Source organism: Sphaeramia orbicularis, chromosome 5 (genome assembly GCF_902148855.1).
Source record: "Sphaeramia orbicularis chromosome 5, fSphaOr1.1, whole genome shotgun sequence".
Taxonomy (NCBI): domain Eukaryota; kingdom Metazoa; phylum Chordata; class Actinopteri; order Kurtiformes; family Apogonidae; genus Sphaeramia; species Sphaeramia orbicularis.
This window is the reverse complement of record NC_043961.1, coordinates 54,922,378-54,944,795: the sequence shown is the minus strand read 5'-3', so window position 1 is coordinate 54,944,795 and position 22,418 is coordinate 54,922,378. Positions and strand designations below refer to the sequence as shown.

General features: G+C 38.3%; 1 protein-coding gene across 1 annotated transcript in view; it reads left to right on the top strand.

Moving 5' to 3' along the window:
- LOC115419455 (plexin-A2-like) overlaps positions 1-22,418 on the top strand; it is a 152,431-nt gene that overhangs the window by 54,241 nt on the left and 75,772 nt on the right. The window contains 2 exon segments of the mRNA XM_030134248.1: positions 3,397-3,531; positions 21,137-21,237. Coding sequence (XP_029990108.1) covers positions 3,397-3,531; positions 21,137-21,237 — 236 coding nt within the window.

Here is a 22,418-nt window from a genome sequence, read left to right as displayed (position 1 = left end):
TCATCACCATCGTACCCGACTGAAAAATACATGCATCAGTATCTGCTTCTCTCTAGATGACTGTTTTGGGAAGGGGGGGAGTGGGGGGGCAGATGTGGTTTTGCAGCAGAAAACGCTTACACGCTCTGGTTTGAATTTGTGTTATTTATGAAATATGGAGTGTGGGAAAAAATAATGTAAACTGGCTCCATTACAGCGTGGGACCAGAGAGGAGGACTTGGATACAGAGGAGGAAGAAATGTAGCAACAGGAGAAGACAGGGCAAGTGAAAAAACAGACCACGAATGATAGATCTGTCAATGAAATAACTACTGTATATAAAGAATAGGATTACACTAAATTCTAGTAATAACAATGGTAGACTGTGTCCTCTGACTGTGTTTTGCTTGTTGAAGAGGACACCCTCTCTTATGTACAGCCACAAACACACATACAGTAACACACAAACACACCCTTATTTTTTTCCCTCACTCATTCTTGGCTGGCTGAGCTGACGGTTGGAGAGGCACAGCTGCCTGCAAGGTGGAGGCGTGATTGATTGATGAAGTTTTGGTGCCCGGGGGATCCAATCATGTAATCAGTTTGTATTGATTCACTGTCCCCATTGAGGGACTGCTGAGGATCTGCCATCGTGTGCGTGAGCTAGCCTGGCACGCATTCAGAATCTTCTGCAGGCAAATTTGATTTGGGTTGTGAGGTTGCCTAAGTCCACAGGAGGCATGCAGGGAAGACTGGAATAATCAGACTGCAGACATTTTCACATTTTCTCTGCTCCAGTCCCTCATTAACTTGCATTTATTTTAATTATTACGATGGAGAAATTACTTCAGCTTTAGTGTAATTGCATCACGTGACAAACGATCCAGTCTCCTTGGATGTAAACATACCTTCAACCTGGGTTTGTATAGCTAATAAGAACTTTTTCTTCTGATATTGCGCTTTACTCAGCCTTTTTTTCTCATTTCAATTACTGACTTCATTACTGATTTCACGTGTTGGGATAAATCATTGTACAATGCCGTTCACACCATTGTTGCTCTAATGGAGAAAGATGCATCTTCATGCATATATTACTACAGATCCAGATCGCTGTATGTAACCCTGACTTTTCCTTTAAAACATGCAAAAACTGAAAAAAGAAAGAAGAAATTGAAGAAACACTTGTTTTTTGTTGTGCAAAACACACTGGGCAATAGTTAACCAATCCAACCAAGACACACGATACGGTTTATCTTTTTGACATACACATGAAAAGCATCAGCCTCAGATTAATCAACACTTTCCAAGTGTTCAGGTCGTCAGGCTGCCTTTCACAGCCCAACATGAGTATGCCATTTATTTTGGACTGACAAAGACTGCTTATTTGTTTGCTTTGCAGCAACAGCACATCTTATTTGTAGACAGAGGTGGGAGAACAGAACTGAAAACCACTCACCAGTGGGCATCTGTGCTCCACATATGCATTTAATGAGCCCCAAAAGATTGCTGCATGAAAGTCACTCCAAAGGCAAATTAAAGCTGAGCTCACTGAACACTTTTAAAAACTCATCCACGTCATAGTAATAACCTCAAGGGTGAATTTGGGTCAAAGTAACATTTGTCAAGTGGACTACAGAACCAGTAGCAGCTGATCCATCTTCCCCCTCTCTGTCCTCTTCTTACATTTACAGTCCACGTGTTGTTCCGCATCCTGTTGTTACTAGTGCAGAATGTATTCTTACTCACAGCGGCCAAAACCATGCTTTAGACCAATTCAAAACAACAGAGATGTGTTAGATGAAAATGATTCAAGCATTCTGTATAATTGCCAACTATAGGGGACTGAGACTTAAGGAATAATGACATTCCTGACCTTTATCGAAATATATTTAGTTAAATGTAAAAGTAGCTTAGCCCACAGACTGAAAGCAAGGGGAAAAAACATGCTTTATCATCACCTAGCACCATATAAAGGTGCCCCAGTCACTCCAAAACTGTCCACACTGCATGTTAATATTTCACATACAGAAAAGAACAGATATTAATGTGCCGCATGCAGCATTTTAGAAATCTGCTCTGATGATGTTATATGCATTGGCACGTTTACAAGGAATATAACGTCCCCTACAAACTGAACAAAATGTCATCTATGCAAAGAGTAGGCCTGAAAAGTAAAGAGATAAATCTTTAATTTGTTTTGTTTTGCTTTTTTGATGACAGATTTCAGTCCAAAAAGGCAGAGGTGTAGCTCCGCTAATGCAAACTGATGTTGCCATTGAACAAAAATTCCATTTTATTTTAAGTTGTTATCAATGTAAGTTGTTTTACAGTAGCAAAGTCTGGCAATTCTGTTGCAAAAACTATATTGACTTTCAGTTTTGACAATTTAAGCGCTTTGATTTAATGCAATGTATGTATAATAGCTAGCTTAGCCAAGTTAAAACACATTTAGCGTTGCAAGTAGAAAATGGACGAGTAATTTTTACAAGTGAGCCTGCATTAGCATGAAGTTGAAAAAAAAAACCAAAAAACATTCTGTATTGTTTTCTAATGGTATAAACATTTCTAATTCATTATCTCGACTGCATAAATTTACAGAATGTGATATTATTTAGGGAGACTAGCTGATAAACTTGATGCTAGTTGTCAGTGGCTAGCAGAGCTATAATGTGTTTGTGTGGATTGTATCTGAAAAAAAACCCTGCAAAACTTTATTCTTATGAAGATATTGGTTGAAATCTGATTTTAGTATGAGGTCTAATTTTCTGATTTGATGTTTTATCTAAAAACAGGTGAAAAGCAGATAAACTTAGCTGGCATGTAACTCCGTACAGTTTTGTAGTGCTATGCTTGGCTATAATCAGTGGAATTCAAATAACTCAGACCGTCTTTATGTACATCCTATTACATTTGATCTACATTTGATCTTTTAATGCGATAGTTATTTTCCACAGTTTGATTAGTTTCAGTAATTTCCACTCGAGTGCCTATTTTTCCTCCAATAAAAGTTAACAGATTGTAATGTGTGTCACTTCACAGCAGCTTCTCTGTTAATGAGCGAATGCTCCAGAAGTTTCCGCGCTGAAGTAGAATATATTTAAAGGTGATTAATCATTTTCACATCACATTATGTCTGCAGTACTTCTCAACATGGAACAAAATGTAAATGGTTTGTACAAGAGAAGGTTTCTGTTTCAGTTGGTCATTCAGGAGAAGGCTTTGATTAATGGATTTTGCTTCACAAAAACAGCGCCGTTTAACAAAGCTGAAACAGAGCATGAATGATGTTTCTCGACCTTGCATGCAGTCTACAAAGCCCACAATACACAGAACAAGACAGATGTCTATAAATGCGCACATACACATCCAACCGCTGTGTACTGCAATGTGGCATTCACTGTCTTTTTGTCTCTGCAGATCAGGGTGGACGGTCCTTTGGAGGAGGGAGTTCTGTACGAGACAGTGACTGTGATGAAGGATGCCCGCCCCATCCTCCGGGACATGGCCTTCTCACTGGACAAGAACTCTCTCTATGTCATGTCTGACAATCAGGTGAGGAAACACTGTCATTTTGCTGCTGCTGTCGGTAGAAATGCTGAACGGCGACATGATTGTCCTTCAGCTGGAAGCATGCAAAGTTCAAGCCCATGTGACAGCGAGTGTTTGCTCTGCTGACACGTCCTTGAGTAAAATGGTGTATGCATAGTATGAAATTTGAATAAGTATGCCATTGGGTCAGGAAAAACAAACGCAAAATACGATTTAGCTGTGACAGAATTATTAAGCAGTTCCTGTTTTCTCATTTGTTTCTGTTCATTTCATTAGTGTATTGCATAAAGACAGACAACAGCATTACTATTAGCATCATTACTGTGTACACTTGGAGAAGAAGAATCAAAAACATTCATTTATGTTAAGTGATAAATTAATGCTATTTACTGCCAATCCTACCATATGATTATCTTATCCCCAAGGCTGAAGGAAAGTAATTCTCCGGCATTTGCAAACTATGTCTAGAGTAGCGATTGTTAAATATTCAGGCTGTGTGGAAGAGGATGGACCACTGTTCTAATTACTTATCCATGCGAATCGACTTACAGTGCATGCATCTTTTGTACATGACGCGCACACACTTCCCATTGAAAAGCATTAGCGGCTTTTCTGTGTGGCTGTATCCCCCCTTGTCTGCTCCTCACTTGGCCTGGCATCACAGAGGCGAGCTGTTGTTGTTGTTGTTGGACGATATTCTCTGCACTCATTGGAGATAAGAGTGAACAGTGGTAATCACTTTCAACTCCCATCAAGTGATTATTTTGGCGCGGCTGCATAGCACTGTGAAATGGGATTAGTTTTCTGTGCGGCCAAAAAAAAAAAAAAAAAGCCCCCTATCACTGCTCTCACTTGTCTTTTGACTGCTGGAATGTATTGAGGCAGAGTCACAGGACAGAGAGGCAGAGGGCACTGGGACAATTGGCGTTGTGTTATTTCAGAGTGCTTCCAAACTCTCTGCTTGAAAGCTTGAAAAACAGCCTGAAATCTATAAAAGCATCAAGTTTAAGAGAACAAGGGGTGTCATCTGACAAGTGAGAGAGAATAGAGACAGTGTTACGTTGGGTACTTTCTTCTAAAACAAATCAAGGCGGCTCTTCCTTGTGTGTGATAGACTGGAAGAGACAGGGCATCACTTATTGATGAGCTCTGGTCGTTCAAGGAGAGACACATGCTTCCTTCAAGGAGATAGCCAACTATACAGTATCTTCACTTCGCCTCTAGTGACACATAATAATAAAGCAAAAACCAAATCCAGTTTGGTCAGGCTTTTTCTTTCAATATTAGAGCAGCTTTGGCTTTGTAGCCCCCAGGAGCTCAGAGTAGAGCTTCCTCTTTCTGTCTCTCCATCTTTACTCAGATGGCAAGAGCGACTCTTTTCCCCTCAGACCTTCCTGCAGCCTGGGTGAGCCCCCAGGGAGGGGGCTTCACTCACAGATTTCCCACATTTCCAGTAGATCCCAAGGATGAGAGATTTTTGGATTCCTGGGAGCCAAACAATACAGGAATGATGTGGATTGAGGAGCGAGGCACAGACAGATTTGGCTGAGATCAGCCGACCCTTGTGGAATAACAATGAGCTTCTCTGTCTCCCGCCGAGAGAAACACGCAGGGTTAGCATGATGATGAAGAGCGAGCAGAGGAAAGACAGAATCTGTGTGTGTACATACATGTGTGTGTGTGTGTGTGTGTGTGTGAGTCCACACAAAACTATAATTTCAAAACCATTATTGGTAGGAAAAATATCTTCACAGCAGTTTAATATTTTTCTCACTGTGTGCCTTTAGTTTGATCATTTCTAAGAATAGAAAATTCTCTGTATCCAAACACAAAATAACCCCAGTGAATGTCACTGTCTGCCTGAAATGATGGCTAAGGCTTTAAACCTTAAAGAAGAGGAAAACTGCTGCAGGGGTTTTCCAGGGCAATCTCCCAAAGTGCCACTCTGTAGAATGTAAAATCATCGCTTGAAATCCCACCCATCAACTCCTTTGTTTCTCTCCACCTCTGTCTGCCTATCTTCCTTCCCCTCTCTGTAGGGGACGATATACTGTATATCATGTGTGCAGACAACACTATGGCAAGACACAGTGGACACTGGTGCTATAAACTGAGGCTTCAATCTAGTTAACTGCAGGACATCACAGCCAGGCAGCTTTAAATCCTGATATTGAAGAATTAATTTCCTATTAGGTATCCCACACACATTCAGTTCATTGAGATTAGGGAGTAAGACTTCGACATCAAAGACTGCTGAGGACTTGTAAATAAGCATCTTCTCCCACTGCCACAGTCAGCTGATACTTCTTGATGTGTGTCATGTTCATTCCTGTTGGATTTCATTCATATGGCTATTTGTCTTTGCTGCATTTGCAAAACAAGTGTTTACACAAAGTTCGACATACAGTATTTGTAATTTTGCATGACTTCTGGACTATCTTTCACAAGTGTACGTTCAGCCCAGTGACCAAAAGAAAATGTTGCCTTTTTGTCACTGAAGCTCTACTTTACTACTCACCTCTCCATTTTAGGGTAAATGGAGGTTTGGGTGAATGGCAGTCATACAAAATTCAGGAGACGCAAGTTTCCACCCTAAGTGCTTTGGTAGGGTTAATGAAGGGTTACAGTTTGGCTTAATTATTAACTCATACACTGTGAGCCCTGATGTTTTCCTTAACCCATGCAGCCAGTAGCATAACCTAATGACAAAATGTTGAATAATGCTGTTGTTTCTGCAAGGCAGTTGGTGTTACGGCCTTATTCTCTTCCCTCAAAATGGCAAAAATACCATGTAATGTAAAGGTTCATTAGGTGGTGGTAAGTTACTCTATTGCAGTGGTTCCCAACCTTTTTTGATTTGAGACCCTATTTTAACATCACAAATTTCTGGCGACCCCAGACATTCAAAACTGAAATGTTTTTTTGCTAAAATCAATTGATTTTAATCATGTAACAGTTTCCTATACTATGTTGCAAATAAACGTTAATTTTAGACAACATATAGGCTATATAAATTATAAAATGCACCTTTTTGGTGTCTGCTTCCCAGTTTCTCTTGGAGATGTCTTAGTGGGGCCAGGCAGGCGAAGAAATCTTTCCAATCTCTTTTCGGTCTGGTTTTCTGACTGTGACTGTGTCTGGCAGTTTGAAGCATAGTAACGCACATGGTCACATGATCGGGTCAATCAAGATATGCCCTTTCAGATATTATATCCTGCATTTTATTTGAACTTCATTTTTATTAAGAAAAGTGTGTGGTGTTTTAATTATAATGAAATATATACTGAATCATTAAAAATATTTTTTTTATATTTTTTTTAATCAATTACTAGAAATTTCAGGTGACCCCATTTGAATTTCAGGTGACCCCATGTGGGGTCGTGGTCCCAATTTAGAAAAACACTGCTCTACAGGCTGTATCAGAAAAAAATAGACTCTCAGAAAAAACAACATAAAACCAAAATGCAAAGACATTTTGAAAATCTGGTCATATGTGTTTATTGACCATATAATTCTCCTTTGATTGACACCAGTGTCCTGGGTCAGTTTTCATGCTTCAGTGAACAACGCTAATTTGAATTGTGCCAAATAAAAGTCTGTTGCACTTGGAAGTATAAGGGTTAATATAAGATCTGTCACTATGGATGACAAGTTCCATTGGTCTTTTACTTGCATACATAAAACAGGAAAAAAATAAATACATATTAACCCGCTACCATCCATATAAAGATTTCACACATCGGAGAGAAACTGAAAATTAAGAGCAAAATTTGCTCAGTGAGTCCAGATTCGGGTTTTACACTTCAGGATTTGAACTGAAGGCACACCCTTCCGTTAGTCGAAGGATTCCAGCAGGTTTAGTCTTCCACCTGGGCCCTGTTCCTTGCCACACAAATTTGTGCCCCCCTCAACATATCTGCGACGGCACGCCTAATCCTGTCCCTGTTCTGCCTCAGGAGTTCCACTTCAGCTGTGATGACGCAATGAATTACGTATGCTGACTGAAATGTTTCAAATTTCAAATGATCAGCTCAAAACAAACGTAAAGAATCCTCACTAACAGCATTAACCCCTTGTGTTTGGTGTGATAGACTCAAATCTGTCATTAATGTGAAACCTTTGTATCGATGGTAGGGGGTAAACATGGAACTGTTTTTCCCTGTTTTATATATGCAAGTAAAAGACTAATGGAACTTGTCATCCATGGCGACAGATCTCATATTAACCCTTATACTTCCATGCGCACAAGACTTTTATTTTGCACAATTCAAATTAGCGTTGTTCACTGAAGCATGAAAACTGACCCAGGACACTGGTGTCAATCAAGGGACAATTATATGGTCAATAAACACATATGACCAGATTTTCAACATGTCTTCACATTTTGGTTTTACGTTGTTTTTTTCCAAGAGTACTATTTTCTGATATACCCTGTATATAAGAATGAGTGAAGGGAAGCAGACTAACTTTATAGGACATTTTCACTTCACTTTACAATACAGCAGACCCTCCCTAAGTCCTGACTCTAAGGTGTTTGTTAGAGCCAATCAGAGATGACTACAGAACCAATCAGAATCTAGACAGACATACTGAGGTAAATGTATAGGGAACACAGAAGCAGATCCATCCATTGCAATTAAACCAGTTTGAAAGATTTTTACTGTATAAGTACAAACATGTATGAGAGACAGTGCATAAATAGTAGAAAAACCCTCTGTGATGTAAACTATTGGTTTGTGAAGTGCAATTTTGAAGTGTAAGGATGCACAATATGGCCGCCGCCATGTTGGTTTTATGGAAATAAGTGGGCACATTTAGAGAAAAGCGTGGGATGAAACTGGAACTGTGCTTCTCTGTGACAACTTGAGGGGTAAATGAACTATTCAGACCAAAAACATTTTTCTGATCAAGTCCCCTAGTGGACTTACAACTTGCTGCAGAGTTGGATATTTCTGCATCAGCTTCACTCGAGGATGGTGTTTGATATGTGCATGGTTCAGACTCCAAGTGTATTTAATACTTAACCCATAAGGACCCAGTGTGAGTTTTGTGTCTGTTCCAAAATGAATTTTTCTCTCTATTTAACCTTTCCTAAGTGATTTATCACCATTTATTATAATGTTATCCTCTGAATTTTGCATTTTTCCAGTGAAAATCATCTATTTTTCTATATTTAATTGACTGATCATGAAGATGTTCATAAAAGCTCAGAATGAAGTCAGAGGTTATTGTATCAAAACAGAAAAAACTGAAGAAAAGGTGACTTTTTCAGTAAAATATAGCATTAACTGAACATAAACCAAGTATGTCCATCCACCATCATTGATCCAACTCCATGGGTTTTACTGGTAAATCAATGTCACAGAAGATGTCGGTGTTTCCACGGTAACTACGGAGCCTATGAATGTCCAAATGGGTCATATCTGATGACCATGAAAAGATGACAAACTGCATTTTACACCAATTATTTACATGTATTGATAGGATTAGTGGATCAACAGTTTAGATCAGTAGGTGCTTTTGGTCAGTGGTGAATGTTTGGGTCTTTATGGATTAAACTACATTACATGTCTCGGATACATGCAAATCAAAAACATGAATTAAACTAGAAGCACTCGGAGAGCGCAGACCTCCGCCAAGGCTGATCAGTGGGCCCCCCCGTGGGCCCCCCCGCCCCCGAATACCACCAAAATTTAATCATTTCTTCCTTATCCCATTTCCAACAAACCCTGAAAATTTCATCCAAATCTGTCCATAACTTTTTGAGTTATGTTGCACACTAACGATCAGTGCCCCCCCCGTGGGCCCCCCAACCCCCGATCACCACCAAAATTTAATCATTTCTTCCTTATCCCATTTCCAACAAACCCTGAAAATTTCATCCAAATCTGTCCATAACTTTTTGAGTTATGTTGCACACTAACGGACAGACAAACAAACAGACAGACAAACAAACAAACAAACCCTGGCAAAAACATAACCTCCTTGGCGGAGGTAATGAATCAGTTTGACATTTGAACCTTATAACCATGAGCAATTACAACACTAATTTACTGTTATAGATGTATTGAGAAATGCTGATTTGAAATGTGTTTTTGGTTTTAAAAAATCTGATAATATTTGGTTTGGAGAACCACACAATGGCAGCATTTTCTGGTTGCATTCTCTTTTGGTGAATCGTTCACTGAGGCAAAGTCATACAAGTGTCCGTGAACTCAGTTTAAATGAGTAAAATCACACATTTTTGTGGTATGTGATTCAGTCTGCTGAAATCAAACTCAAATGAAACACATTGAAATTGGCTAAAATTTACTTAGGGGGTCAAATGTGTGGCCATCTTTGTAAAAAAAAAAAAGTTGTAAGAAATGCATAGAACTGTGTTGAAATAATGCTAATACATTTGTGCACAGACTACTGATATTATTTGACAGTGGAAGCTCTATTTTCAGAAATATTGGATTATGAATAGCACGTGTATGTGAAAACTTTTGCTGGTGGACGGACGTGACATTACCCATGATGCTCTGGTCAGTACCAGTACTTTATTAGTAATAAACTTATATACTTACTATTGCTAATTCTCCTCTTATTCATAAATGTTAGTATTGTGGATCTAAAACAATAACAGCTGACACAAAAACACAAAATGTGGCAGTGGACGGATGTGACATGGTTGTTACAGATCCCATCATACTGATGCTCTGCAGCCATGTCACCGTTTCCACAAATGATTCCTGTGCAAAAACTAGGATCAGAATTGTTTATTGTATAGTTTATCATCATACTAAAGAGTAAATAACAATATAGAATCATTATTTCTTTATAAAAATGCTTATTATTAGAAAACTGTTGATTTAAAAAGTGACGTGTGACATTCTTAATGTATGTATTGGCGTAACATAAGCAGGATGGATCAGCACCATACTCCATATTGCAACCTGTAAAAATAAAACATGTGATATGTAGGATAGAATCTTGTAAGAAAAACTGGGTAATCTAAAAGAATAGAATATTTGTTTTTCAGGCAAATTCAGTTCAAATATAACTTGGCCATTTGTGACATGAAAATATAGCATTAATTGTGATGAAATTGGACATTTTTGACCTGAAAACATAGTTCATATGACCATCAACATGTTGCAACAGAACTGAAATCCTGTAAATTTGCATAACTTGCATTTACCAACACAAAGTTCCTTTGGGGATTCACTTAGATTGATTTCTTATGCACAAAGACATAAATAAGACCTCTAAGCAAATTTTAGCCAAAACACAAAGAGGTTTTTACTTTGGACTTAAGGCAATTACCTGTACAATTTGGTAAAAAAACAATATAATCAAATCAAAATATACTAATTCATCATAAGCTCCTTTAGTGCATGTCTTTCTCAGTTCAGATACTAACTGCCAGAAATGTATTTCTGGTTTAAAAAAAAATCTGATTATATTTGGTTTCTAGAACCACACAATGGCAGGATTTTCTGGTCACATTCTCTTTTGGTGAATCGTTCACTGAGGCAAAGTTATACAAGTGTCCGTGAACTCAGTTTAAATGAGTAAAATCACACATTTTTGTGGTATGTGATTCAATCTACTGAAATGAAACTCAAATGAAACACATTCAAATACAAAGAGGTTTTTACTTCAGACTTAAGGCAATTACCCGTACAATTTGGTAAAAAAGAATATAATCAAATCAAAATATACTAATTCATCATAAGCTCCTTTAGTGCATGTCTTGTTCAGTCCAGAAACTAACTGCTCTTACTGCTGCAGTCGTCATATGATGGCTGTGGATTTATCCAGAGCCCGTCGAAGGATACAGAATGACAGCAGCGAAAAGGTCTAAAAGCCAGTACGCTCATCTGACAGCACTCATAAGGTTCCAGCAAATCCGGATGAAAGAGTTAATGTGATAGCAAACTAGGAAGATGATAAGGTTGAGCATTAGTGTAAGGCCATTACAGATGTTGTGAGAAGATAAAGATTCTATAATTCCCAAAGCTGGAAAAGTTGACGTGATTATCCGGCCCCGCCATGTTTCTCACCACAAAGCTGAGAAACATTCAGAACTTGCCAGACTGAGATTTCATTCTCTCGGGAGCAGAGGATTTTTATAGTTTTTTTTGTGTTTGTTTTAAATAATCAGTTTCTCCTGAAGAAATTATCTCAGTGGAAAAGACAAACAAAGGCTTGATGAGAAATACTAAATACTGCGTCTGGTGATGAATGATTTATGAAGCACCCAGAGTGTATGAAATACTACTTCAGCTCTACAAAAGCAATAGTTTTACTTTCACATTGTACATGTAGTCAAAACAGAAGTGGAAAAGAAAGCTAAATTTTCTGCTCCCACAGCTCGGAACAAATCACAGAAGGAGCTAAAAATAGGACCAATGGCCCTGTATCTCACACTATAACAAGATGAATTTGTGAAGTTGTCAGGTTCTGGTGCTATATTAGAGTCCTGTGGTCTTGATGCAGGAGATCAATCTCCCAATAGAAGTAGATGGTACTTTCACTGGAGGAGAACTCAACTAATTAAACAAGTCGGCCATGGCTCAGTTGGTAGAGTGGGTCGTCTAATAAGTTGGCGGTTTGAATCCTGCTCTGTCCTACTCATGTGCCGTTGTGTCCTTGGGCAAGACACTTCACCCTCCTTCCCTCCAGTGCTGCTACTCACACTGGTGTATGAATGCATGTGAATGTTCGGTGGTGGTTGGAGGGGCCATGGCGTGAATTGGCAGCCACACTTCCATCAGTCTGCCCCAGGGTAGCTGTGGCTACAAATGTAGTTTACCACCACCAGAGAGAGAAAGTGAGAGCGAATGAATAATGGATCCACTGTATGCGCTTTGAGTATGCATTCATAGAAAAGCGCTATATAAATCTAATCCATTATTATTATTATTATTACAAGTCCATATATGACTTCCTATATTGATCGGTTAAAATTTACTTAGGGGGTCAAATGAGTGGCCATTTTTGTCAAAAAAAAAATAAGTTGTAAGAAATGCATGGAACTGTGTTGAAATAATGATAATCCATTTGTGCACAGACTACTGATATTATTTGACAGTGGAAGCTCTATTTTCAGAAATACTGGATTTGGAATAGCACGTGTATGTGAAAACTTTTGCTGGTGGACGGACGTAACATTACCCATGATGCTCTGGTCAGTACCAGTACTTTATTAGTAATAAACTTATATACTTACTATTGCTATTTCTCCTCTTATTCATAAATGTTAGTATTGTGGATCTAAAACAATAACAGCTGACACAAAAACACAAAATGTGGCAGTGGACAGATGTGACATGGTTGTTACAGATCCCATCATACTGATGCTCAGCAGCCATGTCACCGTTTCCACAAATGATCCCTGTGCAAAAACTAGGATCAGAATTATTTGTTGTCTAGTTTATCATCATACTAAAGAGTAAATAACAATATAGAAATTTTATTTCTTTATAAAAATGCTTATTATTAAAAAACTGTTGATTTAAAATCTGATGTGTGACATTCTTAATGTATGTATTGGCGTAACATAAGCAGGATGGATCAGCACCATACTCCATATTGCAACTTGTACAAATGAAACATGTGATATGTAGGATAGAATCCTCTAAGAAAAATTGGGTAATCTAAAAGAATAGAAAATTTGTTTTTCAGGTAAATTCAGTTCAAATATAACTTGGCAAATTGTGACATGAAAATATAGCATTAATTGTGATGAAATTGGGCATTTTTGACCTGAAAATATAGTTCGTATGACCATCAACATGTTGCAACAGAACTGAAATCCTGTAAATTTGCAAAACTTGCATTTACCAACACAAAGTTTCTTTGGGGATTCAGTTACATTGATTTCTTATGCACAAAGACATAAATAAGACCTCTAAGCAAATTTTAGCCATTTCCATTATATAAGCCATCAAAATATGGTCCATTATAAAGGTACATTTTTGATAATTAAAATTTTGCCTAAAAAAACAAACTTGGCCAACGAAAGCTATCTAAACATTTGAAATGAATCTGACCAGTAGTTTAATGAGAGAAGACTTGAAGAAATTGCTAACAAAGACAACGACGAAGATGACAACGAAAATGACACCGGACACAGCGCCTTTACAATAGCTTGTGACCTATTAGCTGCTGAGCTAAAAATGAAGGAGCTGGTCCCTGTTAATGCGTTCAAAGTCATTTCAAATGAATGGGAAAATACTACATCTGGATGCGGATGTTTTTTCTATTTGACTGAATCCGGTTCTTCTTTGAGATGCTTTTAAGAGTGCCATATATGTATATTATTAGTAGGGCATTAGTGACTTCAGATTTTTTCAGATCGACTTATTTGTCAATATAGTCGAAGTTGAGTTGACTAGTCGATGACATTATCACATTGACAGTGGATGAACAACGCAGACACACAGCTGTTCAACAATGAGCGACTTGTACTAACGTTCACCGGAACATTAACAATGTACAGTAAAGAGCAGAATAAAAAACTGGAACGACACAAGCATCAACAGTCCTTCTCAGGCATTTAACCAAACAAAACAGAGGCTAACACCTTGAATTTTCTTTTAAATTTAAGTGAACAACATGAAGTGGGAAAAGGTTAAGACGGCGGCAGCCAAGATACACAGCATGTTAGAGAAAAGAGCGCATTGTCTTCATGAAATAAATGAACAGAATGATCCAAACACACCAAACCCAAATTATTATTCAATTTTGGTCATATTTGGATGGTTCACAGAAGATTACTTAGACAATAGTTTTTATAGATCACAATCTGTTTAGTAACCTTACCAAGTCATCTTTTTTCTTCAGTCTTGGCCTTGAGCTAGTGATGTGCGGGTTGTTTTTTTTTTTTTTTTTTTTTTTTTTAAACCCACTTTTATGGAATTATTTGACCCACCCCACAAATAAAGTGACATTTTTTGGACTCCTACCAACCCGACCTGAGTCCACTGATCATGCATCACTACCTTGCGATCCATGTTTTCATGTAGAAAGATAAGAGTATCGAGATACGCTGAATGAAGGCTCGCACGCTGTCGGGTGATGGAAGGGCGAGAGAGAATAACACACGACTAGTCGACTCCTCCAAAATAACGTCGACTTGTGCCGCAGACGTCCACGCATCGACAAACTGGCTTTTCTGTTAATGCCCTAATTATTATTATAGTGGTTTATGCACGTTTTTAATATGGATGTATGGCTGAAATTTTCTACAACTTCAGCTGCTGGTGTCTATGCCAGGACACTTGCAAAAGAGATTTTTAATCTTAACAAGCCTTTATCCTGGTAAAATAAAGGTAAATAAATAAATGAATGTAATATTCAAAGGTTACAAGGTATAGGCATTGGGGCAATGTAAAGGGGGGGTAAACATGACAAATTCATGGGGCCCAGCATTCCCAGGGGGCCCAGTTGATATAGGTCAGAAGTTGTGAAAATTTCGTGTAAGCTCTGCTGTAAAAGAAAGGCATAGAAGCCGGAAGTCGGACGTCCAAAGTTAAGTTTTCTTTCGTTTTCACACCAGTTGTGGTTGTTACGGCACTCAGGGGCACCGCTACCAATTATGGGCCCCATGAAAGCATAATCAGAAATTTACCATCTTATCAATCTGTTGGAACAGGGGGCTATGTTCGTGGGGGTACGGTTCATGAATAATGTCACTTGCGCTAGCGTGAAAACAAAAACGAAACTTAACAACCTTTCACCGTTCACCTCCTGACTTCTACACCTCTGTTCTACAGCGGATCTTACATGAAATTTTAACAACTTCTATACTCAGTGCCAATGAAAACACAACACTTGAAGATTCTTATGTTTTTTTTTAAATCGATGAGGATTTTTATTCCATAAACTCTTTGGAATTAATCATAGGCCATTTCTATACAGTAAAAATAAAAAAATCACATCCAAATTTGTTGACAAAAAATAAGGATAAAGACAGAAACTCAAGAACCCCCAAAACCAAAAGTCACAAAGCGGTCCCGGAGGTGCTGCAGCTCAATGTAGCGATCCTGCTGTGGCGTGGTCACACGTGCTCGTCCAGGGCGAGGTCTGTCTGCAGTTGAGCCAGTTTCTTCATGCCTCTGTTGCATCCTGACTATGGTGGACACATTGCATCCAAAACGGTGCGCCACCTGCCGAGCAGAGATTCCGGCCTCCAGGAGCCCCATAGCATGGCATCTTTGGTCACGTGTCAGTCTAGGCATCGCTGAGTTATTGCAAAAGATTTTCATGCTTTTCAGCTTGCCTTTATATATAGAACATGACCACTCCTTAACCCTTTCATGCACTGTCCACTCCAGTGGACAGTCCTTCTCCAGCTGTTCTCTTGTATATTAATGGGTTTTGTTGTTTTAGTTCCATATCAGCCAACACAGTGGACGCCTGTGCACCATCCCATACACTGTAATTCAGATCATTACTGTAACTTTACTGTTCTTGATAAACCTGATCTGCACTAACATGTTTGAGTGTAAATCAATTGTTATTTGTTAGACAAGAAGGTTTTTTTTTGCGTATTATCTCCATGAAGTGAGTAATTACTAGCATTAGAATATGTTAAACTGTGAGAAGACATCAGATTAGCAGCATTAAAAATGTTTTTATTTCATTGTTTTCATATCACTTTCTGATATTGGGTTTTAAACACATGTTTCTTTACTTCAAAAATGAAATGCATGGATATTTTTGTAACTCCATAGAAAAAAAAACTTGATCGCATTGTTTTTTTCATGGCTAAACAGTGAAGGAAAAAATCTTGACTAAGGTTCTCATAATTCGTGCATGAAAGGGTTAACTGACCACAATTCCTTAAGTTGAGCAGTTCATTGCTGAGCAATGAGAAAAACAAGTCTTATGAATGCAGACAAGTTCATTCAAGCGTGACAATAGCTCAACCCGTCTCAGGTTGTTAAGAAATTGTCTGGGATTATCTTATACAGGTGAAACTTAAACATATTGATGCAGCTCAGGAACAATAAAACACATTCAAGTGTTGTGTTTTCATTGGCACTGAGTATATATCCACTGGGCCCCCTGCACTGCTCTGTGGGCCCCCCACAAACACTGGGCCCCATGAATTTATCATGTCCCCTCCCCCCCCCCATTGGTGCGCCAGACAGCACATACGAAACGCACAGAGTTCTAACACTACGTGCATACACCCCCCACCCCATCCCACCCCGCTCCAATGACAGATTTACAGATAATTTATTTTCTGAAGGGCCCACAACGTTTACCTTCCATGGGGTCCAAAATTGGTAGCGGTGCCCTAGTATATGCAAGGATATACTGCACTCCAATATGTAAGGATGCAGTTTATTATGTTAAACGTGCCTAATATATGCAGGTAAATGATGTCGGTAGCATGTAAAAACAGCAGACGTTCAGCCTGTATCATTTTGGGACCCTGAACTTTGAGTTTACAGACACGTATCTTGATCTTATTTGGATTCAACATGGAGCTTTCCTGCACAGGTCAGCTCCACTAAACAAATCAGCGCTGATGTCCGGGCAGCAGAAAAGCAGAAGATCCATAGCTTTCCCCTTGTAAAGGTCACGCTACCTAACGGCCACAGACCAACTTTGTTAGTTTAGAGAGCTTCAGTCCACAACAATTCATGGATTATTCCTTCTGTGTCAGATATGGACTTAAAGCCCTCAGCCCCTCCTGCACTACAAAATCATTTTGCTAATGGAATGCACCGAATGGGTTCTGAACTGCTGGAAAAAAGAGAGAAAGTTATTTCGTAGGGAGCAGCAGATAATCCATTTTGCCAACACAGACCTGAGAGAGCGCCCACTTATGCTATCAAGAGCACCGGAGACACTCTAATCCATAATCCACTCTTCATTTGTGATTGCTTACATCAGGAAATTGCTTGCATCATACGTCCAGACCCAGAATAATAACCAAGTATAAAATAGCCGAGCTTGTGCTGCAGCTCCAACCTGGTTTTGTATGCAGGGGTGGTGCTGGCCGTATGACAGCGGCAACTCTCACAGCAGCTAATGGAGAGCTTATGCTTTCCCAGACATTCATGCATGATAGTGGTGGTAGTGTGTGTGTGTGTGTGTGTGTGTGTGTGTGTGTGTGTGTGTGTGCTGTTCTTACTTGCGTGTATACCTGTGTGTGTGGCGTAGCGATAGCAGCGCAAAACCTATACTATATCCTCACAGAGTAATTACTACAGCAACAGTCCACCAATCATCATGCTGTAGTAGTGCAAGAGCAGTCTTTACCAAATGTTATAAAGTAAAGTTGAATACAAATATTGCTGCAGAAATTCTTCTAAAATAGCTGTGGTGTCATTTTAAGTACTTCCTGACATTTTAGGGGGGAAAAAATCTGACAATTCCTCTTGTGGGCAGAACCACAATACTGCATGTGGCAAATCTGTGTTAGCAGCAAGAAGTAAAAAACAGCTTGTTTTCCTCTGGGATATTCTACACTGTGTACTATGATGAGGCTTCTGTATATTGCAGAATAGACAACATGATGAAATGTACTCTGGTCTGTCCTCATCAGAACTGCTCATTATTTCATCAGAATGTTTCAGTTGCACGGCTTCATTGACCTTATTTCCACTCCATGGCAGCCATTTTTAACCTTTGTCACAGTGAGGGTTGTAAATTTCAAAACATTTATATACATGTACTCACATCTTCCTCTGTCTCTATGTTTGATGTAACCTCAATATATGATTATACAAGTGTGATAGAAGGTATATGTTATCATTTGTAGATATGAGTGCTTCTATGAAACTGTTAGCTAAAAAAATTCAAACTAAATGTAGACTAATGTTATGAAGCAAGTTTGGAAGCACTTTGGGTCTATTTTAAAAATAGATACTAAGATAAAAGAGAAACTATTCTTCAGATAAAACACGTTTTTATATTATTTTTACATTATAGTTAATACAAAAATCTGCATGTAACACAGTCAAAAGGACACGAAAATTACACGCTACTACTTTTTTTTAATATCTCTTTATTCTCTCACAAGTACATTTTGGGAATTGAACTAATTATGCAAAGTAGAGTGTTTCACAAAAATGACCACTGTTGCAAAATCATTCACGATTTATTTGTGTTTAAATGGGCAGGTTCTATATGTAAGTGGACACGATGGGTTACATAAAAAACCTGGAATGAGACTGAGATTCATAAAAAACCCGCATGTCTGAATTAGAAAAACCACTAGGATCATCAAATACAACACAGTGTCTTTATTTAGAGCACTATATAAGACCATTTTAAGCCATGTTTTCCAGATCAAATGCACTGACACCTAGGTAGCTTTTCATGTCCCAATTTTGATCCTATTTTGGCCTCAATATTTTATTAAAAATTCATTAATTTTGGGATGGCTCAGACCAAGAGTATTTTTTTTTTTTTTTGCATTTATCTGAGATCATCATTAGGTACATCCTGGGGGGAAATATGTCTAAATTTCTCTTTTATTAGCAGGTCTAAAAAGCTGGCAAAGTGCCAGGTACCAAAATGTACCCGGTTCATTAGAAGCACCCATATAACTTAATTATATACTGTTAGACTGTATGTGAAATCAAATTATCTTTCTATTTTGTTATGCAACAACAACAACAAAAAATCTACACACCAAGTCCTGAAACCCTGTGTAATGAAGTATAGAGTAAAAAAAGCAATGCTTATTTTCAGCTTTTAAAAAATCTGAGTTTTTAGTGTCCAACAAGCCTCTTTATGTATTAATTAAACTACTGGGATTTTAATTTCAAAGTTTGGACTTAAGTTACATTATGCTATCAAACGGGTGATCTGGAAACCGTAAATACAACAACAGCGTGAGAGTAGAAAAAAAGTACTTATGTAACTGCAACTCCTGTGGATTTAAAGTCCGTCTGATCCTTTAAGTAGATATACTGCATTTATTTATGTATCATGGTGAATTTGTCATGTTTTCATGTTCAGAGAAGGGGTCGGATTATCGGCCTGGCTGATGTGGCACTTAAACACCACCGTCTATTTCCCATGCATTTATAATCCTTTCAATGTGGAAACTGACAATCAATATTGTTGAAATACTGTTGAAAATGAAAAGCACTCAACCTCTAATGCACAGGTGTCGAACATGCGGCCCAGGGGCCAAATCCGGCTCGCGGGATGAATTTGTGAAATGCAAAGGTTAAACTGAAGATATGAACAATCAATGGTGTCAAAATCATTTTATTTCAGGTTCCACATACAGACACATACAGTCCAATTAGATTTCAAGTGGGTCAGAACCAGTAAAATATTATCATAATAACCTATAAATAATGACAACCCCAAATTTTCTGTTTTTTTGCTGTAAAAAAGTAAAATTGCATGACTGTTTATATTACCAAACTATACTTTTATTTAAAAAAAAATGTGAATAACGTGAACAAATATGAAAAAACATAAATGTCTTAAGAAAAGTAAATGCAATTTTACCAATACTCTGCCTGTTACTAAATGCTTAGTGTGATTGTAACGCACATGTGTAAATGATAAACTGATAAACTGAGGCAGAATATTGTTAAAATTGCTCTTGTTTTTCTTAAGACAATTCAAGATGTTCATGTTATTCAGATTTTTAAGGAAACTTTGTAGATGTAAACCTGATCATAATATAATTTTACTTTTTTCACTGTTATTATTTTACTGGTCCGGCCCACTTCAGATCGGATTGGGAGGATGTGGCCCCTGAACTAAAATGAGTTTGACAGCCCTGCTCTAATGCAATACAATTTAGAATTGAATTTAGCCACAAAATGTAGCTCAGATGGCATGCATAAAACCAAAAAAAGTTGTGTCTCTATAGCAGGGGTGTCAAATTCATTTTAGTTCAAGGGCCACATTCAGTCTAATATGATATGAAGTGGGCTGAACCAGTAAAATAATATAAATAATAGGTTAAGAACTTATAAATAATGTCAACTCCAAAGTTTTCTCTATGTTTTTGAGTGAAAAAAGTAAAATTCCGCAGCGAAAATGTTCACATCTACGAATTGTATTGAACATAACATGAACAAATATGAACAACCTGAAAATTCTTAAGAAAAATAAGTGCAATTTTTACAATATTACGCCTTAGTTTATCATTTATACATGTGCATTACAAAGTACAGATCACAGTGGATCTACAAATACACAAAATATTTAGAAACATGCAGGATATTGGTAAAATTCTACATATGTCTCTTAAGAAATTTCATATTGTTCGTATTTGTTTAGGTTCTTCACATTTTTTCTAAAAGGATAGTCTGTAAATATAAACATTTTTGTGTAATTTTACTGTTTTTTACACACACAAAAAAGAAAAATTTGCGTTTTTCATCATTTATAGGTTGTTATGATTGTATTTTACTGGTCGGACCCACTTCAGATTGAATTCACCTAAAATGATTTTCACATCTTTGATTGTTTATATCGTCATTATAATTTTTGCATTTCACAAATTCATCCAAGGGGCCGGACTGGAACCTTTGGGGGGCCGGTTTTGGCCCCCGGGCTGCATGTTTGACACCTGTGCTCTATAGTCTCCTGGTCCACACTTACCATCATTTTATTCCTTTGTTTTTAGGTGGCTCAGGTTCCTGTGGAGGCCTGTGAACAATATGGCACATGTGCTGAGTGTTTAAGCTCTGGGGATCCGCACTGTGGCTGGTGCGTCCTGTTTAACATGTAAGTCTACTCTGCTCTACTCCACACACATAAACACATTACATGCTCAGGATTAGAACCACAACATCACTGTTTCCCAAACAGCTGGGAGAAGCTTTAAATAGTTCTAAGCATGTGATCATATGATGTGTGCAGTTTGATATAACAGATTTATTGTGCTCTCCGGAGTCCTCCATTATGAACAGCTGGTGGCACAAACAGAAAACCAGGAAGTGGTTGTTGGACAGCATGACCTCTCATAAGTAGCGCTATTTAGGACAACAGAAACTGCATGGCCACCAGATATTTATTGTCTGTGAGGCGAGAGGATGACTGGTGTTAATGGAGGGGGAGAGATTAGCTGGCAGTCTCAGCAGGTCTACCAACTGGACCTCTTCATACCAGGGGAACATTTTGGACCTGACGGAGCAAGCTTATCTCCTCCATCTTAATTATCTGACCCGCAGGTTAGCTTGCATAATACCTCGATGTGGAGCAAAGGGGATTCGGGAGATTAAAACCCTGTGTTTCTGAACCAGCCGCTGGGTTTGAAGCTGACCTCAGCCAGGGATTTAACGGCGTCTCATCATATGACGTCTGCATTTTAGACAGCAATATCTTGATGATGATCAGCATTATTTAAATTACAGTTCTCAAAGCATTAGGGGAGTGAGAAAAAAAAAAATGTTTTGTTTTAATCTAAATTACCTCATTAAACAGTTGTTTTTTCCTGAGTTTTCCTGAGTGCTGACTTTCTCCCCAAGTCCCATTACGCTGTTTATTTAAATTAATGCCTTACACTTATCAGTAAATAGATAGGCTGCTGTTCCCTAAAGTAACCCAAAGTGAGTCATGATGCCTCACATTGTAGAATGAGCCCACTTTATTTTACTGTCTATTAAGTCCAGATGAAAGTCTTTTTTTTTTTCGGGCTCTGAAAGATTCCCTCAGACTTTCATGTAGACTACTTTCAGGATCACAATTTCCCACCCCTGGCAAGGTGCATTAAAGCATCTGTCTGACAGTGCTTGTGCATGGGGGGGAAGCGTTGCTCAACATGTAAAAAAACCATGAAGGAAAAGGGAACAAATGGCCCCATCAGACAAAACACGCTAAATAAAAGAGGCAAAATAAAAGGCTATGAAAGGCAGCCCTAGATGAAAAGCTTTCTTCTTTCTTTTTGGAGGCACTTCAGCTGATGA